General features: G+C 42.2%; 1 protein-coding gene across 1 annotated transcript; it reads right to left on the reverse strand.

Annotated features, from left to right (window-relative positions):
• Nucleotides 1-3245: 3245 nt before the first annotated feature.
• On the reverse strand, nucleotides 3246-22857 carry ZBTB11 (zinc finger and BTB domain containing 11). The gene is made up of 11 exons (XM_059836786.1): nucleotides 22345-22857; nucleotides 19161-19396; nucleotides 18276-18507; nucleotides 16330-17132; nucleotides 13603-13782; nucleotides 12864-13100; nucleotides 12329-12473; nucleotides 11147-11264; nucleotides 8448-8606; nucleotides 7805-7980; nucleotides 3246-6483 (listed from the first exon to the last, which is right to left on the reverse strand). The coding sequence occupies exons 1-11, from the start codon at nucleotides 22652-22654 to the stop codon at nucleotides 5951-5953; spliced, it is 3129 nt and encodes a 1042-aa protein (XP_059692769.1). The 5' UTR covers nucleotides 22655-22857; the 3' UTR covers nucleotides 3246-5950.
• Nucleotides 22858-23749: the final 892 nt, after the last annotated feature.

Raw genomic sequence — 23749 nt, forward strand, 5'->3', positions numbered from 1 at the left:
CCTTGAACTGCTTAGTACAGCACACTGTGTGTGCCTGTCAGTGGTTGAAATGCCAGCTTGTGTGTTTTTGTCCCATGTGGCTCATGCTTGCTTAGCAGGAATTGGCACCTGAGCAGCCTGCAGAACACTGATGACATAAGGTGAAGGTGTAAGGTGTCAGCAGTTACCCAGTAACCTTCTCTGTGCTGCCCTGCAGCTGGGCTGTTCTGAGCCTGATGGCTTGCAAACCGATCCAAACTCATCTGACAGTTTTAAAATAATAAAGAAGCCCAACAATCCCCCCCGCCCTCCCCCCCCAAAAAAAAAAAAAAACCAAACAAGAAACAAAAGGTAAGAAAAGTCCCCATCCCAAAAATCCGAACCTAACCAGCCCCACCAAACAGTGCAATGAACTGCTGCTGGCGGTGTTTCAGGCAGTGCTGGGTGTGGCCCCTTACCTAATTTCATTCATTTAAAGCTTCTCAGAATGAAGATTTTATCAGTAGGAAGGAGTCCACAGCCTGTCTCTAAGGTAACTGAGGGGTGCCAGTTCCCAGCATGTGCCCTATCCGAGATGACCCAATCCTGGTATTCATTGAGCTTTGGAAAAAGCAGCTGTGGTCCTAGGAGCACCAAGGCAGCAGCCACAGCTGCCATCAGGCCTGGTGAGCTTCATCTCCACGGCTGCCAGGTTTGTAGAGCACCCCTTTGTCAGAACTCACGGGACTCTGCTGAGCTCTGTGTGCTGCCAGTGGCTTTACCAAAGTTGGCTTTCCAAAGAGACTTGGGAGGAAAAGTCAGCTTTTGAGAAAATGGCAAATTCTGTTTCCTGAAGAGACAAACAGGTTTTAAACTACTGGAATTCCCTGGTGTCACTAGAACTCTGAATAGGTTGCTGTAAGATAAGATAAATCTGTTTGAATAAGCTACAGGGTTTCAAGAAGGCTTTTTGTCTATTTGGTAGCCTTAAAGGATGTTCTGCAAAGAGGTTTGGTTTTTTTGAATTCCTTATATAACTGCAAGTTGAGGAATGCTGAGTAGTTCTGCTCTTAAGCTACAAAAGGGAAGGTCGTGTTCTAAACTCATCAGAATTTGTTGTCTAGTGTCTCTGTCATCACTCACTAGAACATCAAATATTGGATAATTAACCGTTTGCTATTTTACTTTATCCTATTAACACATCCCTTATTCCTTCTGGTTTCATTAACAAAAAAATCTACTGTTGTCTAATTTTGAAATACAGGCATCTTAGCCTCTTATATAGTGCTTACTTAGGAAAGCTGCTCATGTCTAATAACGTGGAGCCATTTCTTGGGGGTAGGTGCATAGTTATCCATGGAATTAAAAGCAGGGAACATCAGCTGTTACATTTTAACTCTGGACAAAGCACGTCCCACTTGTGTTTGCAAACATGCATTTAGCAGCCTGCAGTGGTGGGAGCCCAAGATTTACTGCCCAAACCTCTGCAGCTTTGTGAGGTCTGGGCACTCCAAAGCCAGCTGCCCCTCAGACTGGGTAAGGAGGAGGCAGGAGCGGCTGGTAATCAGAGTATGGACTTCCTGAACATGGTCTGGAAAGCCTCTGCTTGGCGTGTGGCTCAGTTCTTAAATTTGTTTCTTGGGATTGAATTTCCTGATGAGATGGATATGCAGAAAGTCTCTGGTTCTGTAGCAAGAGCTTCACTGAAACTTGAAGTCACGAACCCATATTGATGTTTTCCTGGGAGTACAAGCTATGAAACTAAAGTTAATTACATTTTTATTATAACTTGCATTATCTCTCCTTTTCTCCCCCAGCATCCCCTAATTTGTAAAGATGGTAGTTGCATATAAGGTGTTGGCTGATGTTACAGAATCACAGCAGTGCTTTGGTGACAGAAGTGTCCCCACTCACAGCAGCTGCCATCTCTACAGCTGCAGGCACTGACCAGGTCACTGTGAAACAAGGGCCTAAAGGGGTGCTTTAGTTCAGTTACTCAGGTGCTTGTGTGACAATCCTGTTCACGTGTGAAATTTAAAGCCATGACAAGAAGAGCTTGCACTACTCCACATGTAAAAGCACCACTTCACTCAGCAATGCTGGGAGGCAGGGCACTTGGCCCCTGAGGAGAGACAAAGCCTGCAGCACAAAACTTTTCCATGGGGAACAACAGAAACTTCCTTTCTGCTAAGTCCTTTAAAGGTCACTCAAGACTTGTAAGGGTGCTCCCCAACAGCCCTACACTTGACGGTGACAACAGTGACCAGGGCCTCTGATCTGCAGCAGCTGGAATTTTTCTGCAGGAGAATAGGCCCCAGTTAAGAGCTGCTCCAGAGATGCTGGGGGGGGTTCCACCACAGCTGTAAGGCTGGCTCCTGAATGTTAGCATTATACACTGTGCTGCAGAAATTCATGGTGCTCCCTTCAACAGCAAGGAACGATGTGATTGTAACTCCCATAGAAACAAAGTGGGTCAAAAAATGATCGACGCATCACTCGGCTGCTGTGCATCTGCAATTGCATCCCTGTGGAGCAGTTGGTATTTGATAGGTAGCAGAAGCCTACCTTACTCCTTCAGCACTCAGCCTTTTGAAACCCCCACTTTTCTTTAATTGTAGAGTTAGCTTGGTTACTACAGGGGCTCACAGAGGAGTTAAAAAGCTCCTAGTGTTCCCTTAGGATGAACCACAGAAGATAATCAGGCTTTCTGCCACATGGGTGCTGCCCTGAAGTTCCTGTAACAGAAAAAGGAAAGGCACAGGACACTGTTCCCAGACCTGGAGGCAGCTGTACAGCTCATCCCTCAGCCAGGGAGTATGACACTGGAGGACAACCTCCACACCACAACCCTTCTCAAATATCCATCCCAGGGCAGAGCCAAGATGGAAGTGCTTGCTGGTGCTTGCTTTGGGGCGCAGTGTTGTAAACGCAAGTCAAGAGAAATAAGGTCTGAAAGAAACCAGAATGGTTACAGCTGGGTTCCAGGGGCTGAGCAGATACCTCACCCACCCTGAGGACTCGCAGCCAAAGCAATTTCAGTCTCAACATACACAGTGTTTCATTAGCACTGCGCTCTTGTACAGCCACGCTCTGACACAATTCAGGAGGGCAGTGTGTTTGCTTTCCTCATACTATGTAACTCTTCAGGCCTTAAGCAAGAATTAAAAAGCAGGTGTTAATAGAACTGTCCAGGTTAGAATCTGTCAGTATATGGAAAGTGAAATACTGCAGAGGAATCTGCAAGACCTTCTTTCCCCAGAGAAAAAGAAAGTTTCTTGAAAGAGCAATTCATGGCAGAGCTCAGTTTATTTAATGACAGAAATAACCATAACTTTATACATCTAACACTAAATAAAAACAGCAGAATGTACAAATTGATTCATTATGTACAGGAATTCACTAGGAATACTTAATAAACAAACATTTCTCATTAACTTTAGTTTTAAAAAAATCAAATACCAACTGCATATTTGCAGTCTGACTTTTGCAGGAGGGCAGTGAATGCCTTAAGTGCTGAAGTCCAAAGAAAAACATAAGGCAGCCCCACACAGATGGGAATAGCAAAGCCAAGAGTGACACTCCCTACTTACCTCACACCGTTCTGAAAAGGTAAGGCACAGCATGTTAAGAAAGGGGTGCCACAACATTCAGCTTTGACATTCCTGGCTGAGTCTTGTTTAGAAAACAACCTTTTGTTATTAGTTTTGTTGGTGGTTGTTTTTAAAAAACAGATCAATGAGTCAGTAAAAGCATTTTGACAGTGGGTAAGAAGGCTCCAAAATTCAGATTCACTTTTGCTTCTTCCATAGGTTGGGCAAATAAATAAACGCACCAAAGATTAAACTAAGGTGCTGGTAATATTCTTTTTTGTAAGGTAACACACTAAATATACAAATAATGTTCTAGCACTATTTACAGCTATTTTTCCTCGAACACTTCTTCACTTTAGTAATACATAATTATTTTTAGGATACAAACATTGAAGTAAGTTTTCAAGTTTAACTAGTGCTTTTAAATCTTTTTCCATCATAATGGGAGTATTTTAATTTTAAGCAGGATGGCTATCTCCAGATTCTTTACCATACAAAAATTCAAGTTACAGCTAGCAGTAATTTTTTTTTAATACTCATTTTAGTTTTACTCCATTTGGTAATTAGAAAATAATACAATTGTAAAGGGGTGCAGGATATATAAATAACTACATTATTTCTCTGAAATAAGACCCTGACTTTTGAAATAGGCATCTACAAATTAATTTGGATCCAAGACTCAAACATAAAAATATTTCAACAACTGCTTATCTACAGAATTGCAATGTATAAAAAGAACAGTCCATTCTGTAGCTTAGAAGACAGATATCCACATAGTTAAATAAGATGAAAAGTAGAAATACTAATTCAAATGAGGTGGTTACTTTGCCACAGGGTTTGCTGAAATTTTGTTCAGTGGATCTGTTTCACAGGTAGCAGAGTTATATGCATGTCACTTTATTTATGAAATTTACCCTGCAATATTACAAGTTTCTAGCTGCTCGGGTATCTTACTGCTGTCCAGGTTAGGAAACATGTGATACCACTATAGACTGAGAAGAATTTAAAGACTACAGCTCTGATTGTTCACATGCAAAGAACTTTCAGTTTCCTTGACAGACATGCTGCTTGCTTAAAAAAGCCAGCAGCAACAAAGGAACCCCCACCTTGTACAGATTAAGGTGTGTGTGCTCTGTTTGTGGTATTGAACCAGGGACACGGGAACCTGGGCTAAGCACAGCTGTCATTCACACTCACTTGCAGGAACACCCAGTAAGGATTTTTCCAATTATGGGGTGTAACACCAGGTATCAACCAGCCCTAGAAGGATTTCTGTTAAAGCAGCAGTAATAAGCTCTTCTAGAGATTCTGGTAATTTTAAGACAATTTAATTTTTACCCCATCCCAAGGTTTTCGTATTTCCTTACCCTGATACTGTCATGTGTCCTGCTTGGGAATTAGCAGGGCTCCTCCTTTCAATACAAGATAACATCAATCCATATCCACACCTGGACTTCCTTAGTTCCTAAAAAAGTGTGCCATTAGACCTTTTTCCTTTGACAGTTTCTACATCAAATGTAAAGCAAAAACAGAAGCATCCCTCATGAGGCTGCCTGCATTTGGGGCACACATCAGTGCTGGCAATAGCTTCCAAGCAAACATGGAGCTAAACGTGGCTGTGTGCAGAGGCTGCGGTGCAAACTCCTCCCTCACAAAAGAAAAGGAGTTTACTTCTCTGTGGTGGGCTGTCCTCTGGTCAGCTGCAATTCACAACCATCTTGGAGAACCAGATCACAACCATCTTCCTCAGACTCAGCAGATCTCTGCCCATTATCTACAAAACATTTTACAGCATTTTGCTGAACCTTGGACCAGCCACCCACACACCTGGAATTTAAGTAAGTTCTTCAGAACTGGGATTCACTAACTACCAATGGTGCATTTACCCAGAGAAAAAAGCTTCAGTTTTTCTGTATGCCACATGAAGCACAAGCCTACACAAAGCATTCTACCACCTCCCTTGTCTTGGGAGTAAACAGACAGCATCCAATACAGGAAATTTGCTCACAAACTTGATGAAATGCACATCAAAACAAACAAAAAAACTACCAATAGCTGTGCATTTCTAGTTTTTAGTGCAGCCTTTTTATATGTTTCTCTTTTTAATTTTTCAAAGTTACAGTATACTTCATGACACAAAAAACATTATTTTAACCTTTTTGTTTTGTTTAAAGTTACAGCCAGTATAGAAATCTTAGCTTTCAAAGCCTTGGCCCACACTGAAGTATTGGTACTTTTTCCATCTAATCTTTTTCCATCTGCACGGTGCAGATTCTGCCATCACAACATTCAGTACTGAGGATTAACCATTTGAAAACAGGCATCACTGAAAACCTCAGATAACCCATTTTACACTTGGCTCTCACAGATACAGAACCTCACCCTTCTTGCTCTCTCACACACTAAATGGACTCTGTTGTTGTTACGTGGGCCACCTCTACCTCTACAGTTTCAATGGCCTGCGTCACTTCAGCCATTTTCTGTCCTTGCTGTTGTGCCAGTACGTAATTTACCACCTGCATGATGCTTTGGTCAGAAAGGGTGGAGACTGACGTGCATTCCTCAGTAGCTGCAACTGCTTCGATGGCTTCCAGCGTCTCTCCCGTCACCACCACAGTCTCGCCCTCGCCGGCGCCAAAGCTGATCTCGGTTTCTTGCTCCTGTATGTCTGAGGCTAAAATGCTGATGGCGTGTTCCACCTGCGTCCCCTGGTTGTGAAACTGCAGGGTGTCTTTCTCCAGCATGATTTTGCAGGGTATGTAGTCCCTGTGGAGCTTGGTCATGTGCTTGCGCAGGGTGCGCGCGTCGATGTAGGCCTCGTTGCACACGGGGCACACGTAGGGCCGCTCGCCCGTGTGCGTGCGCACGTGCCGCTTCAGCGAGCGCGCGTCCGCCCAGGCCACGCCGCACGTCAGGCACTCGAACGGCTTCACACCTGCGGGGCAAAGCAAGCACAGGTCACAGGGCTGGCCAGGAGCAGGAGCAGCAGCCACAGGGGAACAGCAGTGTGGAGAACACAGCAATACTGTGATGTTTGCCGTGTAAGAAAGAGATCCCACAGCAATTCTGTGATGTTTGCCATGTAAGAAAGAGATCCTGTGCACCATTTCTGTGTAACAATACAATGCAAGCATAATGCATTCAGGAGTTAGGATTCTTCACAAGTTCCCAGCCCAATCCAACACTTCACTTTAAAAAAAGTTTTCAAGATTACTTTTAATGCAGTTTCTTCCTCATTTCAAGTGCACAATGCTTAAGAGAATTCTGATTATTTTGATGCCTTTCTTCACAGAATTTGTCACTTGCGTTTCTAGTCATCCTTTGCTTCTGTCAGTCCTTCTGTGCACCTACAACTTTACCCCTCCTCTTCATCGCATGTGTTCAAATACAGCACCTGATGTTTGTATGATCTTATTTCCCTCGTAACATCTGAGTTCTGTGGTCTGTGGTGGTGACAAACACCATCTCACTACTGGCTTTTCCTCTGTGACAGTTACTGTAGATTTAGGCTAGGTACCAACTACAGGGCACTTCCTCTGTTTAGAAACAAACACAAAATCTCTATCTCAATAGTTAGACAGCTGTCAGATTTACTCTTAAGAGCTCTTTAAGAGGAGACATGCTTAAAAAAAAAAAAAGTGGGTTTTGCCCTGGGACAGGAGAATATAGACTCCTAACACAGCTGAAAGAACCAAATACTCAAAAATCAATTCCGTACTTTATATCTAAAGTAAAAATGCACATAATTCTTGAACAACAAAAAAAAAAGTTTTCATATATTCTCCAAACATCATACAATCTATCACTTGTCATAAATTAAAAAGTTGATCAATTTCCAACATTGATCCTTTTTTTCTTTTTAAATTTAGGCCAGTCATTCTCCTATCTGAAGAGCACTTTGTTAACTGTGTGTGCGTTTGAAAATGGAGAATGTTTTAGTGCATCCAAGTCTTTGCCAGATTTACCCTTTTTAGTCACTTATAAAAATGTTCCTCTTCTATTCAGGTACTGAGGACAAATTAGCACAGTCCCTGTGTGTGACTGGAGTTCAGAAAGACCCCCAACAGGAACTTCTGGGAATCACTGACAGCAAGTTACCAAACCAGGATGCACATAAAACTGGAGAATCTGTAAAAACTCTTCCAACTCTTCCTGTCTCGCCAGACAGGACACACAGACTCAAAGAAACAATTACCCCCTTGCACATTGTGTTTTTAGGGGTTGAGGGACGTTATGACTATTTGTGTTCTACATACCTTCATGATTGTTCATGTGTCTCCTATATTCCCGGAGTTGTGTGAATTTTCTTCCACAGTGCTCGCAAACTCGTTCCAGATTTTGTTTTGCTCTTCCTTTTTTACCATGTGTGGCTTTCTTTACATGTCTTCTGTACAAAGCTTTCTCATAAAATTCTTTTCCACATACATTACACCTAAAATGTGTTAATATGAAAAATCTGTTAAAACCTTTATTGTACACTCATGTGTTTTAAGCCAAAATGCATTTTGTTTACAGTAGGCAAAATTTAAGGGCAATACTGTCTTATTTGGTAAACAGTTCCATAATCAGAAGCAATATTGTTGGACTGAACTACATTTCCTCTTATCCACAGCCACAAAGCTTCCACTTACCCTCCTAGAGAAATGAGATCACGTAAGTTTCTAACTTCACTGATTGTATTTATCCTCTTATGACTTCATGTCTCAGTTCCAGCACTGTGTCCCAAGTCAGAAGCCAACCCACGGTATGTAAAGCATCCTCAAATATTCAAGACCCTAATCACCATTAATCCATTGGTACTCCAAAAGTGGACTAGGCAGTGCCTTGTTGACAGGCTGTGGATCTCTATAGCCTCACTTTGATTGGTACATTTCAGTTGTTAAATTTATTTCCTCTTACCTATAAGGGTCTGTGACAGAATGAGACTTGACATGAGAATACCAGTCTTTCTTCCAGCTGTAACATTTTCCACAGAACTGACACTGAAATGGCTTCACACCTAAATGTTTATTCATATGCTGCCGAAGATCCCGAGCTTCATAGAAACTCTTGTCACACCTGTAACAGCAAATGTTTTAGCATCCCATACAAGAAAGGCGCTGATTTCAAAGGCACTGGGACCCTCTTCTTTAATAGCAACTGAAGACTGAGAACACCTACTGCATCATCAGTCTTTATTTAAAACACAATCCCACTCAAAACTAGGAAAAATTAAAAAGAACAGCAGCTTATTTGAAAGCCTGGAATAAAACTTGAGGACTTCTGAAACCCTTTTGTCTGTTATTGAGTAACTATATTCTTTCTCCAGTTTTAATGGTGAATAATCAAAGGCAAACCAGCTGGGAGACATCAGGAATTTGTATTATGCCATATGAATGTATGAGGACAGTAACAGCTGCTTCTTCTCTTAACCAAAGAGGACTGACACAAAGATAACTAGAATTCATTGTTTTTAATGCTCAAATGTAGGGGTATTTTTAGAAAATAAAAAAACCCAAATTCATAATCCTACAAGAAAGCATCTGAAAGTATCAGTACTCATTCTTTAGCTGGCTGCTTGTATACATCTTAACCCAGGCTAACTTAGGGTTTTCCTTCACTTATACTTTGCCATAGTATGACTATACAGCTCCTTTTGGTATGAAGACTACAGAGTTTGGTCTAATCAAAAACATGGTATCTCCCTTTGAAAGAAATTCTGCTGCTCATCTCTCTCGCTTCCTCTTGTAACAACATACAGCTGCATGACTCAAGAAAGGACAGAGGCAGAGCAATGCCAGCAAGCAAATGTGGCTGATTCAACTTCTACAGTATCAACCAATGGAATAAGGGAATCTGAAAATGAGAAAAGCTTCCATACAGCAACAAAACATTTGATATTACATTGCCTGAACAATGGGCATTCTGGAGAGAAAAAAAGTTGACTTTGCTTTTGAGGGAGGAAAAAAAAAGGTAATAGTCCTTGAGCCACAGAACCAATCTCCTCCTCTTACTAGGCTGGAACATCTCACCTCTCCAGTTCAAAGGGGGCTCTCAGGGATCCTCAGTTTGCACATCCATATAAAATAGTATCAGAAAGACCCCTCAGGGGATTGACACTTGGTACTCTCTCCTCAAGGACTGCGTATTTGGAAAAGCCATTAGAGAAGAAAAAAACTCAAGCAACCACCATACATTGTTGTGCATTACTGCAGTTTAATCAAACACATACTTCACTGCAAAATTTCCAGGAACATTTTGGGAAAATAATTCATGGTCAGATTTGCTCAACTGGGCCAGAAGTTCAGACTGAAGCCTGACAGGGAGGTTTCCATTCCAAGCCACCAAACTACAAACTGAAATCTGCTTATTGCTTAGCGAAGCTCTCTAAACCACTGGTGACAACATGAATTATATCCTTAGCAGAGACCTTTGCTGGAGAAGCAGCAAGGATTGTGTCTATTTTGAAGAAGTTGAGGAGTCAAAATATATTCTCTGTCAAGGTGACCTCTTGCATCCATGGCCCTACTGCCTTGAGTAAAAAATTTTTGTTTTATAAATATACTTCACCTTCAAAACTAAAATTCACTTCCACAGTATGCTTCATGAAACAGTGTTTGTGCACCCTATTAGCTCTGTTCTTTGTATTTTTGGAATTCATGCTTTAAGTATTAAAAATCACTAAATAAAAACACTGTTGACAGAACTGAAGTAAGTTGTCATAATTTAGAAAATATTATTTTTGCTAGTATGCAGCAGCAATGAGATACTTTAAACAGCTCTTTAGATTATTGCTTTCTTTAAAACCTTGAGTTGCTACAGGCAACAATATAAACTGTACCACTCCTCTAAATATTTGACAGAGCTTCCCAGGAAACTCATTGTGAGTCCCAAAATGAAACATTATTTGTCCTTCTTCAGGGCACTTGAAAGGATCCCTAGAGTCTGCTTGGTCATGGAAAAAGTATCCATGTTTTGCTAAGGCACTAATATCACACTTTCCAGTTACAGTTTCTACTTTGCTAAAGTCCACAATGCTGTCATGTAAATCACAATAAATGCCATTAATAATAAAAACAGATATCATTTATTGCAATATTTAAGTGGTCATATATGTTTTATAATCAAGAGAACAGCAACAGTCAGTGAGTCTCAGTTTGCCATGTTCCTAAACACAGCCACGTTTCAGCAAACACTGAACACAAGTGCAGGACATTGCAGACTCCACAGCTTCAAATCCAACTGAAATCCACTATCACACTCCAAGAGGGCAAAACCAGGCTGAAGGCCCTTGGCCTCTAACAACCTTACACTCTTTAATCTGTCCTACAAAAAAGCTGTATACCCACAGAGCTACTGATTATAGCACCAATTACAGAGCAAAGCCATTAGAGAATAGCTGCAAGAAACTAGAGCTAGGTAACAGCTTAAAGCCAAGCCTTTGCTCTCCAGCATGTATTTACAAAAAAGCATTTTTATTCTCATGCTTTCCAAGTCTTATCCCAGGCCAGTGGAACAGTTTTATGCTACAACAAGGAGCTGCTTTTAATCTTGAAAATAACTAGGATCATTAATACTACGAAAAAAAGCCCACCAAAACCACCCATCACCTGACTTACTGAGTACACTGATATCCACGAACTTCAGGCTTTGGCTGATGTTTCTTTATGTGTTTACTGAGTCCTGATGCCCTGTGGAAAGATTTTCCGCAGATGGAGCAAAGATATTTGGATTCTCCTAGCAAAAACAAAACAAAACATGTTACCAAGCCATGCCTCCATTTCTCTGGAGTGCTTTGTGAGACAGGTTTTTAATTCATATATAACTTAAATTAAGTAATCAGAGCAGTATACTACAAAGTGAAGTTTGTTTAATTACCCACTGATGGAATTTTAAAGTGTATTTTGTATGTGCTAATGTAATAATACACAAGGGGGGAGTAGCAACTCTAAATTAGTTTATTTCATGTTTTTAGACATAGGTACATTGCTGCAACTATGATTTAGTGAGGAAAAGTGAGCAGCCTAAAAACCTGCCTTCTTGTGTGAAAAAAACGACAACTGCCTGTGCTTATGTATTATGCAACTTCTTCAGAAACACAGCATTGCTTATGGACTATTGCTTATATCTTGCATTTGTGGAAAAACACCTTAAAATAAAAGGTTTTGTTCCATTTCATCAACATAGGAGTGATGACTACTGATACAAATTCCTTAATTTCAGGAGCAAATTATCCTGAGTATCTCTCTTGATTCTGCTCAGCCCAGAAAACCAGAAACACTGACAACCTTTACAAATTACAATTTTAAAACTCTGCTTGTATTGAATTATTATATTGCCATTTTTCACATGCTAAGATCTTTCAAGATACTAGGCTTTACAAAATGTAAGTATTAGTACAGAAAATCTTGTAAAACATATATGGGGATTCTGAGAGATTTAAGTTATCATGTTTTCCTGTAAAAGGACAGGCTGGGAGATGAAGTGCATTAGAACATTCCAGCCTGTTGCCTATTTCTTGTTGAATTGACATGATACAGGCATTAAATACATACATAAAACCACAGGAACAGACCAACCACAATTCCCTGTTGTATAAAACTTTTGCATAATAACACTAAACTATGGTTTAGCCCCAGAAAATGACCACTTACCTCTATCTCAGCTGCCTGACCAGAAGAAAAAGAACAAACTACCATTTATTTTTTAAACAGTTTCTTTTGACACAGAAGAACAACATTAAAGTTGAGCAGCATGAAATAGCCAAGCAAAGGAAAAGGATTCCCTTTCTCATCACTTACCGGTATGAATGCTCATGTGCTCCTGAAGACTTCTTTTTGTGACAAAAGACTTTTCACACAAGTCACACTTGAACTGTTTCTGTACTTCATGGAGAGCTAAGTGCATTTTTAATCCATGCTTATACGTAAAGGTCTTTCCACAAACCTAGAAAAATGCGTAAATGGTGGAATAGGACAAACAAAACTCATTATGTAATAGGTGTTTAATTTCAAACAGAACAAAACCTCCTAAATTTCTTGGGAAAGAATTGCAATTTTGCACCAGTGACAGAACTGGTCTACAAAAAAAAAAAAGGAACAATCAAAGGACGACATTCTTCTAGACACAAGAATATGAACTTGCACAACTCATATTCATTCTAGTTTTCTCACTCTTGGACTGCAAGCAATTTCATCATGAATGTTACACTAGTTTTCCCTATTGAAGTGACCAAGTGAAGAGACCAAGATTAAAAAATTTTAGGCAGAGCATCAATACCACAGTATTGGTAATAGAGAACATTACTAATCTGATTAGAGAGCAAAAGGACCTTACCTTGCATGCATGGGGCTTGACACCTGTATGTTTTAGCATATGTATTCTGAGGGAATAGAGCTTGGGCAGAGTTCTCCCACAGATGTCACACACGAACTCCCGTTTGGTTCTCCCTTTCACCGAGGACGCGCCTGTCCCCTCGGCACCCACAGCTGCGGCGCTGGCTTCCGTCTTCCGCGTGTGCCGCACCAGATGGGCCCGCAGCGAGGCACCATACTGGAATTCTTTCTTACACAACTGGGACAGAAAATATTACAACCTTACTTTGCATGTAACACTCAGAAGATTCGAAAAAAACCCAGAAATAATCAAATGTTTAAAGTACAGTAACATGATGAGTTAAATCTATAACCCAGCTCCAACAGCCATTTTGTCTGAGGTTAATGAATAGTTGTATATCTTTATTTTACGGCTGCTGACAGAACCACTGATCACTTCCCAGTGAGAGTAACTTCCAGTCTAGACTAAACACAAATTTACTGGTAGGATTAAAAGCAAATCCCATGCTAGCATGGTCTTGAGCAGCAAGTCACACACTACTGTCAGGCCAAGTGGCTGCACTCCATTCTACCTCACCCCATCCAGATCAATGCTATATACAACTCTGAAAGTAGTAGGGAAAATAAATATATATACCAAAAAAGGCAACAAAAAATAACTACTAATATAATTACAGAATTAATTTTCATAAGGAGGAAGATTTACACAGAAAAAAAACCAACCCAACCTTTCAACTTACTGGGCATTTATATTCTTTAGATCTTTCGTGTTTCAGTGTGTGCATTATAAGTGCATAGCGCCGCTGGAACACCATTCCACAGTCAGTGCATTTGTGCTGCGCTTCCACTTCGTTATTTTCCGTGGTCTCTCTTTTGGGCTGTTTCATTTTTTTCCCTCTTTGTACCAGCTTCATGGCAACCTAAGTTGGAAAAACAGAACCTATTAATGAATTTTACTGCACTGTACTTCATACCTTGTCTGCAAGTTTGTATTAAAAGCTGATGATCTGTTTTTCTGTAATACCTCCTGATTTTGCTCAGCTGACTTAGCTGCTTAAAAGTTACCTTGTTTCAGTTCACTACAAAACTACAGATCTCACAGTGAGTGAAAAACCATTCTTTTTTAAAAAACATAAACTTACTATGATGATAGTCACACAGTGACTTACCAGTTCAAGGACAATGAACTCTTCAGCCCTGAGTAACTGCCTGAGTGACAGCTATGGGATAGTCACAGAAGAATCAGAGTACTGCCAGTCGGGATTTCTATCAAGTTGAGAGCTTTCCTAGAGATTTTTATCCAGGAATAAGGCACTAGTGGGGTTTTTTTGGTGATATTGGCAGTGCTACCTGGAGCTGATAATCTCATCTTCCTTTGTAGAAACTTGCTGCCAAATTCTTTAGAAACCAAATTCTAAGCGATCAGGTTGAAATGTCAGGTTGAAATATCAGGTGTGTCCCCTTTGGGTTCCTGAGAATAAGGCAAGGGAAGGAAGTACAAGCATCCCTATTTCTTCATCCTGTTCTCCCAACTGTTGTAGACAGGTAGAAGAATTATAAAAGAAAGGCCTTATGAAATCAAGGCCTCACTTTGCAAAACTGCCAAAGCTGCCCTGTCACCACTTCTAAGTGCAGCTATCGAGCAGTTTCCAAGCTCCCATATGAAGCCATTTTAAGAATGAGAAATTTGATAACATAACAATCTATTCTGAGGGTGAAAACCAAATGCACCTACAATAACAAGAGATCTGTCCAACAAGAACCAGCAAGGAGAGTATGTAAACAATCCAAGAATAGAGAGATTTGATAGACAAGTAAAATACTATTTACTAACTAATGAATTAGGTGGCAAGAAAACTACTAACCAATGGGAGTCAAACATGAGGTCTATGAAACCTGTATAAAATAAGTTATGTGAATAAAGATTTGGCTTTTCCTGCATTAAGAAAACGGAGTCTTGCATGACTTATTCTGACACCCAACAAATGAGGTATCTAGAAGCTTTTGAAAACATGCCAACCCTTCAATGCCTCTGAAAACCAAACTGAAACTCGGCACAGAGAAAGCTTTCTAACATATTTTTTTACATTTTCCTGTTGCTCTGAAAACTTATGCAAACTTGGCTAAATTGTGAAGCCACAAAAATATTTTTATTCAGTACATGATTAGTAAGAGCAAGGAAAATATTTAATTCCTACAAGCATACCTCATCCCCAATATCTCCATGCCAGGTGCAAGCACTGTAATTTAAACCAGAAGTATTTTTCCTGCAAACTCTTTCCTGTTATTCTCCCAGCATCAAAATTGGGAACTCAGGAGAGTGTCTCCTTCCCAAAGCTTATATGACATCCCATAGGATGCCATTGGGGGAGTTGAGGGATGCACAAAACACTAAAGACAACAAAACAAGTTAGGAAATCAGAAACCTATTTCTGACTCCACTCCTGAGCAATCATCCAAACTAATTTCTTTTTTCCGTAGGTCTGTGCACTTCATCTGTCAAGGAGCTGGATTTAAAAACTGCAAAATACATTAAGAGGAACTACTCCCAAAAGTAAATATTCCCCTTCCCAAAACAGAACAAAACCGTGGTGCTCTCCAACCAGCATAAATAGGCTGCTCAAGTATTTTGACTGTGCTCTCTTTAGCATCTGGGCTTTAAGCTGTCCATCTGTAAAAATACACTAATGCTACAGTTTCTATCTCCCAGGGTGTTGTAATGATATTGAATTATTGTCCTATGTGTGGGACTGGTGGTTCTGGACGGCAAAACTCTCAGGACTCCTTTGGAAATTAACAGTTCTTCAGAAGACTTGGCCAACATGCAGTGAAGTGCACTCTGTCACAAACTAAATTCATGATGCCCAGTGAGATGATTGTCAACTATCCAAAGGCACTGCAAGAGGAAAGGCTCTCAAAGGGGAAAGAGTAATAAGACAGTTTCATTAAAAAAAGAAAAAAATGGTAACTGGAACTAGTTCAATTACTTAACATTTAGTATGTTCAGGCGCTAGAGTTTTTAACAAGAGTGCTCTTTGAACCTTTCTCTTCACTGACCTCAATCAGAAAGTAGCAGGAATGCATTACTGTGAGTCATGACTACATCTTAAGATCCACATAGGATGTAAAATTTTTCATTCCCAATGCTGCTGTCAAGTCTGAACAAATGTAGGACTTCACTTCTCTAATAGATAAATGTATGTATCTATGACTGACATACACATGAGTTAGCTCAGAATTAAATTCACAGATCATTAAGGATTTTGGGGAGATGATACAACTTCTGTCTAACCATAAGAAGCTGTGAGAAGATATTCAGCCTAGACTGTGGCCACTGAGCATTCTAAGGCCCTTCAATATGGAAGGAATACTGATGCCAAGTCAACGTTTTTGGGACTTTGTCTGCCCAATTGTCACAGCTTAGAAAGTACTCTGATAACTACAAGGTCTAACGACAGACAGAATACCTGCTGCACTGCAGATTTAGGATTTGTCTTTCTATTCTGCAGCTTTTTTTCAATTCCTTTATGCAGCCTGATGTATCCCCCCTCAGTGACTGAACGCTGGCGAAGCTTGCTTTTGTAAGTATCATCCTGGCTGGAAGCGAGGCTCTCTGGCTGGGAAATGGAGCTGCTCTGCTCATCACTCTTTTGCTTGAGTGTCTCTGAGGAGTCTTCAGAAGCAGAGTCCACATGTGCTTTATCACTCTGATTTTGAACTGTCTCAGTTTCCCTTTGGCTCTGTGTGTCCATGGCTTCCACAGCCGATGGCTCGGTGCTGAGTCTGTTGTAGAGGCTGTTTGAAATGCTCTCCACCAGCTGGATCTTGATGTAATTTTCCGTTGTTTCACACCGTTCCACAGGCTTGGAAAGATCACCTGCAGTGGTCTCCAGAGGCGCTGGGTACAGGAGGTCAGGCTGGGGTGCTGCTGCCTCCTCTGTCCCAGCAGAGGGAGGAGCTCCATTTACAGCTACTGGCACTTCACTGGCTGTGAGTTTAGGTTGCTCAACACCATCCACGGGCTGCACCTGCACTTCAGCCTGCTCTGCTAGATTTTGTGTTGACTCTACTGTTTGAATATCTCCCTTTTGGTACACTGTAATTTGTTTCTCTTCCATCTGTTTGTGCACATTCTCACAGATTTCAAGGACCTCTGACATGAAGAGATGCCGGGCAAGCATGGCCACTTCTGCCATACTACAGAAGTCAAACGTTAATTCTGAAGTATAAGCAAATTCCAATAAAGGCAGGAAACTGGACTTGCAGAAACCTACCAGGAATAAAACAAGATATTAGAGCAAATCATGATGACCTGAAATTACCCCAAATTATCCCATGATGAATACAACAGATCACCTTTGATGCAGTTAAGCCTGAAATTTAGAGCAAAACACACTTGGAAATAACAATCCCATCACTGGCACTCAGTTAATTGTCATTTACACTACAGTTTCTTCCTCATGTAGTTTCTATGTGTGGGTAAGCTCAGACAACTTTCCCTATAACTAAGTAGTTAGCTTAAAGACTTCCACAATAAAATTCTTTGAGGAAGTTTTCAAGACGCTGGGAGAGCCACAATACTTTTAAAGGAGATTAATTGAACCAAAGTCTTTCTGGATCTGCTACATTCAGAAAGTACTCAGGTCTTAAGTAACAAGCGATGTGGCAGAAAAATAAGGAAGCAGCTATTGAAAACAATAAAAATATGGATATATAGATAGAAATGCTGAAATATAAGAATTTGGTATTAACTGTCCACAGTTGCATAAATAATAAATCAAATATTTAATGTCGGGAACCTTCTGGACCATCCTATTAGAAAATTATTGTTCATGCATGCCTATTATACATGCAGAGACAGACAGTTAATAAATGAGAAAGCAATGCAGAAGGCATATGTTCTGTACACTATTTTTCATCACTACAAAGCTATTTTTAGAACATATATTTTAGCTCGTCTTTCATGTACCAGGTCTGAGAAAGCAGACATGTATCATTCTGCTTCAAAGAAATAAGAAGAAATTTAGCGTTTGTTAAGCTAAATAACTCTCCAATCAGCTTCTCAACATCCCCACCTGATGTAATCAAGCATTTGATTTTGTTCCCTTTTTCACATTTGTTAAATACAAATTCCTAATACAAGGAGGAAACACACCTAAGCAAGGTAAAAATCCATCAAAAGCTTTCCAGAAATTTTAAGATTAAATACCACAGTCCATGGAAAATCATATTAGGCAAAATCAGAGTGATCACTTTTGCATTATGATCCACAAAAAATACTTTAAGATTAAAACAGAGAAAATAACAAGATAAAAATTTTGTTGTCTTCAACACTCAAAAAAGACTGAATTAAATACTGTACACCTTACTTAGGATATTATGATTTCTAGCTTTGAAACCCACAGCAATTCACCTGACAGATCCACTACAGCTTCATGACTAGTGACAGCTCCCTTTTCAATGAAGAGCTCTCGGAAGTACTCGCTGTTGGCTGCCAAGACAGATTTGTGAGCTTTGTACTCCTCTCCTTCAATCAGCAAAGTCACATCACAGAACTGATTGGAAAGCCTCTGCTGATTCAGTTGGTTTAAGACTGACAGACAATGTTTGGAAGATGACTGCTTCACAAGGCCCTTACTGTCAACCTGTCATAAACAACATTTGAGAACTTCATTACATTTAGATTGTGCCTTTTCAAGCATTCACACTGAAACACAGAAAAGGATTATTTTCTGCAACCATACAATCAGTTCAACTCTGTAGAATATAGAGCTTAACTTTACTATTGTTTTCTTTCTTTAAGTTTCACCCTCCCTCCAAACACAATTAAAACAGACAGGAAAAATGGGAAGACACATCCAAACAGCTCTTTGACTGTATTTTTCTATGCTACAGTCTGAAAAAGTTTAGAAATTCAAATGTCTTTATGTGCATACGAGCCTGGAATTATGACCAAGAATTTTATATATCAGTATAGCATCATTTATTAAGGAAAATATATAGAGCCCAAAAGAATCTTGTATGTGACGGCAATTGTAAAATTAATGGCAAAATTGTCATTGCTTATCTTAGATTCTACATGCATAATATATACTGTGATTTTATTTCCCAGCAATGATGTCCTATAAATAATTTCATGACATATGCACCAGTATCCCATTTCTACACATTCAATATCTTTGGCAAAATGTATAGTCTTATTGTTACAAGGTTATCACAACAATGGAAAAGAAGTCCATGACTAAGAATGCAGTAATAGAAAATGCAGATCCATTCAGATGTAAACAATGGTACTTACAAACACAAGCTCGTGCTTTGCTATTGGTTTCTTCTTCACAGGCTTTGGGGATGCTGCCGGGATTGATGCTGTGTTACTCAATTCATCATCTGTTTCATTACTGTCTTCATGAGATTTTGCATCCAGTCCTAGCTCCTCCAGCATTTCAGAAGGATCTGAGAGAGATCTAGAGCGGTCTAGCTTTTCCTGGCACTTGCTGCATTCTTTAATGTAATCTTTAACCTGCTTAAGAATACCTAAGAAAAATTAATGGAGCTTGATTAGGCTTCTTATCTTAATTCAATTTACTATAAAGAAATAACTATGTAGAAGATTAGCTAAACATCAATAATTAATAATCAGAAATATTACATACTAACCAAGAAAAATAAAGTCAGTCACCTACACTCTCCCTCTCTGATGCAGTATTACCAGCCCTGATTTTCTCACACCATTGCATGACACTGTACGTCTCTACTGCTAATTTGAGATAGAACATTTAGAATGTCACTACATCAAGCAAGTCCTCCTAGAAAGATTATTAAGGCTAAACAAAAAAAAAAAAAAAAAGTATTTAGACATTTAGCCTCATCATCCCACATCAATGACAAATGTAATAAAATCCTGTATTTAGCCCACACAAATGGCTTGCTCCTGCTGAAGAGGACAAGAATTGGAAGGCTCACTTATAAGCTCTTGCAAAATTGGGATCAACTGTGCTATATGGAATGACACTGATAGGTACTATTAACACTGATTTTAAAAAATTGCTTATGATTTTGGAATTTAAATAAATCTATTTCCCACCAGTACTTTAACCAGTGGAACCAAATATAAATGACAGGACCCAAGGAAATAGCCTGAATTTGTGTCAGAGGAGGTTTAGGTAGGATATTAGGAACAGGTTCTTCACCCAGAGGGTGGCTGGGCCCTGGAACAGGCTCCCCAAAGAAACAGTCACAGCACCAAGCCTGACAGCATTCAAGAAGTGTTTGGACAGTGCCCTCAGGAATGACTCTTGTGACTTTTGGGGATGGTCCTGTGTAGGCCAGGAGTTGTATTCAGTGATCCTTGTGGGTCCCTTCCAACTCAGCACATTCTGCAATTCTGTAAATAATTTCAGATACTCAACAGGTCCTAAGCGCATGGTCCTCTTCTGGATCCCACGGCATTTTCCATGCATGGCTTTCAATCCAAATTTGTTCTCTTCACTAGGACAATATAAAAGCATATACAGCAGCTGGGCCTCTATGGTTTAAAATCCAGCACAACTCAAAACTTTGCTGACACAGACTTGGACTTGCTTGCTCACAGCTCCTCAGAGCATGACTTGCAATATCATTAAATACCTATCTTTGTAAGGATCAGGAAAAGAGAGACTTAAGGCAACCTAAGATATTAATGCTCATTTCAACAATTTGTACATCTCCTTGATTTCATCTGAAATAGACATGAGGTCTCTGGCCTGCAAATCACATCCCTAACACCCTTCCTGGCCCCTGAGCCAATCTCCAGCCCACGGCCTTGCAGTTACAGAACACACATCAGGCTGATGTCTACCTCAAGATGACAGCTGTCCATAGCAGCCAGAGAGTACTGTAATGGCAGGGAAAACATTGTTTTAAGGGAGACACACGTAAGAAACATAAAACTTGAACTGAAAGCTTGGAATGAATTTTAGCACTCTCACTGTAAGAGAAGCAAGAGGATTTAGGGTGTGCAAATAAAGGTGACCAATAAGATCAAAAGAATAAAGAATGCCTTCTCCTGATAAACAGAAGCTACACTGAGAACCATGGAGGAAGTTTCCAGCACAGGATGAGAGCAGATGCCAGAACAGTACAATGCTGGGCAGACAATGGGAATGCAGATAAAGGCAAGGAAACCACCATCCAGAATGGGTATATCAGCTTTGATACATCCTTTCTTCACATGAAAAGATCTTCAGGTCATTGAGATCTGGACTGGAGGGACTGGCTGCAGCTAGAGCAAAATCCCTCCAACTGAAAACAGGGAAAACTAAAGCTGGAATTACAGACTTGCTGATGGATGAAGAGAGCAGAACAAGAGAAGCAATACACACACTGGGCCCATGGCAAGTGAAAAGCAGGCTATTTGTTTAACAGACACCTAGGACTAAAAGTAGAACACCAAATCCAAAGGGAACATGATATCAAGTCAGTCCCTCAGGCAAAATCAAGTCCCAGTTGGGAATTACTGCTGTTCAGGCACCACCATTTGTAACAGCTGTGGCATCACTCAGGACCCAGCTGAGAATTAGTCTGGTCTTTTCAGACTAATCTGCTTCTCACTGCAAGAAAGAGACAAAACTATGAGTGCCAGGACTGCCACCACTGGCAGCTGTAGTACCCTAACACAAACACCATCACATGCATGAATGAGGCCCAAAGCTAACCCAGGTCATGTGGACTGGATTATCACCCTATCCCCAAGGCACAGTTGAGATGTCACTGTCTTACCTGGGCTGTGTGCAGTACCTGGAGGGGACAGCTGTACTCTGTGTTTCCATATATTCAAGATACCACCACCAGATTAGAAGCCCTGGACAATTTGCTGACCAAGATGTACCGTGCAGAGTGAGCCCTGCCTCTCGAGGTGTGACACAATGTCACTGCCCACAGACCAAGTGCTTCGAGGTGGCGTTCAAAGGCACTGGCCGCTCGGCAAGTGACAGTCCCCTCCCGGTCCCACCAGGGAGGGCACACGGACATCCCTTCAGAAGGGAGACATGTAACTCCTGGAGCGGGTACAGGAGGGCAACAAAGATGCTGAAGGGACTGAATAATCTCTTTCACAAGGAAAGGCTGAGGGAACAGCGCCCGGTCAGCCTTGAGACGAGACGACTGACAGGGGACGGCATTAACGTGTATAAATATCTAAACAGACGGTGTCAGGAGCATGGAGCAAGGTCCCGGTGGCGCCAAGCAATGACACAACAGGCAACAAGCAGAAACTAACGCATGGGAAGTTCCACGTGAACAGGAGGAAAAATTGTAAAGGCGACCGTGCGCTGGCACAGGCTGCCCCGAGAGGCTGTGAGTCTCCATCGGTGGAGACACTCAAGAACAGTCAGGACGCGGTCCTGTGCCACGCGCTCTGGGATGACCCCGGGACCCACCGCGGTCCCTTCCAGCCGCGCTTCGGTGGCTCCGTGCCCAGCGGCCGCCCCCGCCCAGGCGCTCACCTCTCCACCAGTACTTCTGCGAGAGCCCCTGCCAGGTCTGCAGCCGGGTGCGGTGCGCGCCGTCGGGCGCCAGGTGCGCGGCGCGGATGAGGCGGGCGCGGCGCTCGGCCTGCAGCACCACCTCCAGCTCGGCGAAGCGCTGCTGGTCGCGCTGCCGCCGCTGGTAGTACAGGGTGCCGCCGCGCACCACGTAGCAGGCGGCGGCCTTGCGGATCTTCCGCTTGGCGTTGCCCTCCGTGCCCGGCGCGTACGGCTCCCGCTCGTTCGTCAGGTACCGCAGGATGGCCAGGTAGCTCTCCTCGCTGGACATCGCGCGGCAGGGGCGCGGGAGCCGCCCCCGCGCCCGGGCTACGGAGGAGCCTCCCGGGATAAGGGAAGGGGGGGTCGGGATCGGCCCCGGCCCGGCGGGAGCCGCGCCCGGGGGGGAACTGGAGTGTCGCGGCCCGCGGCGGCAGGAGGGAGGGAGAAGCTCGGGCAGCAGCGGCGGCGGAAAGACAAAATGGCTGCTGCACAAGCGGAAGTGAGGTGAGGCCGCGCGCGCGCAGGAGGGCCCGGGAAGGGGCGGGGGCGCGGGGAAGCGCCTGGGGGAGCGGGGCCGCCATCTTGGAACCGGGCAGGGGAGAGCCCAGGCGCAAGGGCGGGGCCGCCATGTTGGAGCCGGGCAAAGACTGCGGCGGGAGCCGGGGACGCTCCCAAGGGAACCCCTGCGCAGCCCTCCTCCGAAACTGTAGCGGCTTCCGCTCCGAACTGCCTCGGCGCTAGAGCTGCGAGGGGAGTGGCAGGGTCATTCGTGCCCATCGGGAGCAGCACCGCCTCGGGGCTCGGTGCGCGCTGTTGTGTTTGTAAGGGGCAAGAAAGAAAATCCGGTCGAAGTGAACTGCGCGTTTGACTTGTTCGAGCTCTGCGCTGTTACACCCCTAACAGAGGCAGGCGAGGCGGGAGCCGCGCCCAAGGAAAGCGAAGCAGCAGCAGCAGTGACCCTTCCCCTGCGCTCGGTGCCTGCGGGACGCACCTGGAGCAGGGATCCCCAAACACCAAGACAGCGACCTGACGGAACGGGACCGGCCAAAGGCGCTATTTATATAGAAAAAGAGTTCTGTATTTAGGTTTTCGGTTTATTTTAATAATGGCAGTGGTGGAATACTGGAAGTTGGCCCTAGGAGGTTGTGGAATCTCTGTCCTCGGAGTTGTGTTCAAGACTCAGCTGGATACTAAACGATCTCATCTAAACAGACATGTTTTGAGCAAAGAGTTGGAGTGGATGTCCTCTGGAGGTCCTTTTTAACGCAAATTATTTTGTGGGTCTGTGGCAAACTTAGGTATACTAAATTTCTTCTGACAAATACTTGATAGAGGATCAATTACATTACATAAGGTAAACCCAAGGGCTTATATTGAATTTCAG

This window comes from Haemorhous mexicanus, chromosome 2 (genome assembly GCF_027477595.1).
Source record: "Haemorhous mexicanus isolate bHaeMex1 chromosome 2, bHaeMex1.pri, whole genome shotgun sequence".
NCBI classification, from domain to species: Eukaryota; Metazoa; Chordata; class Aves; order Passeriformes; family Fringillidae; genus Haemorhous; species Haemorhous mexicanus.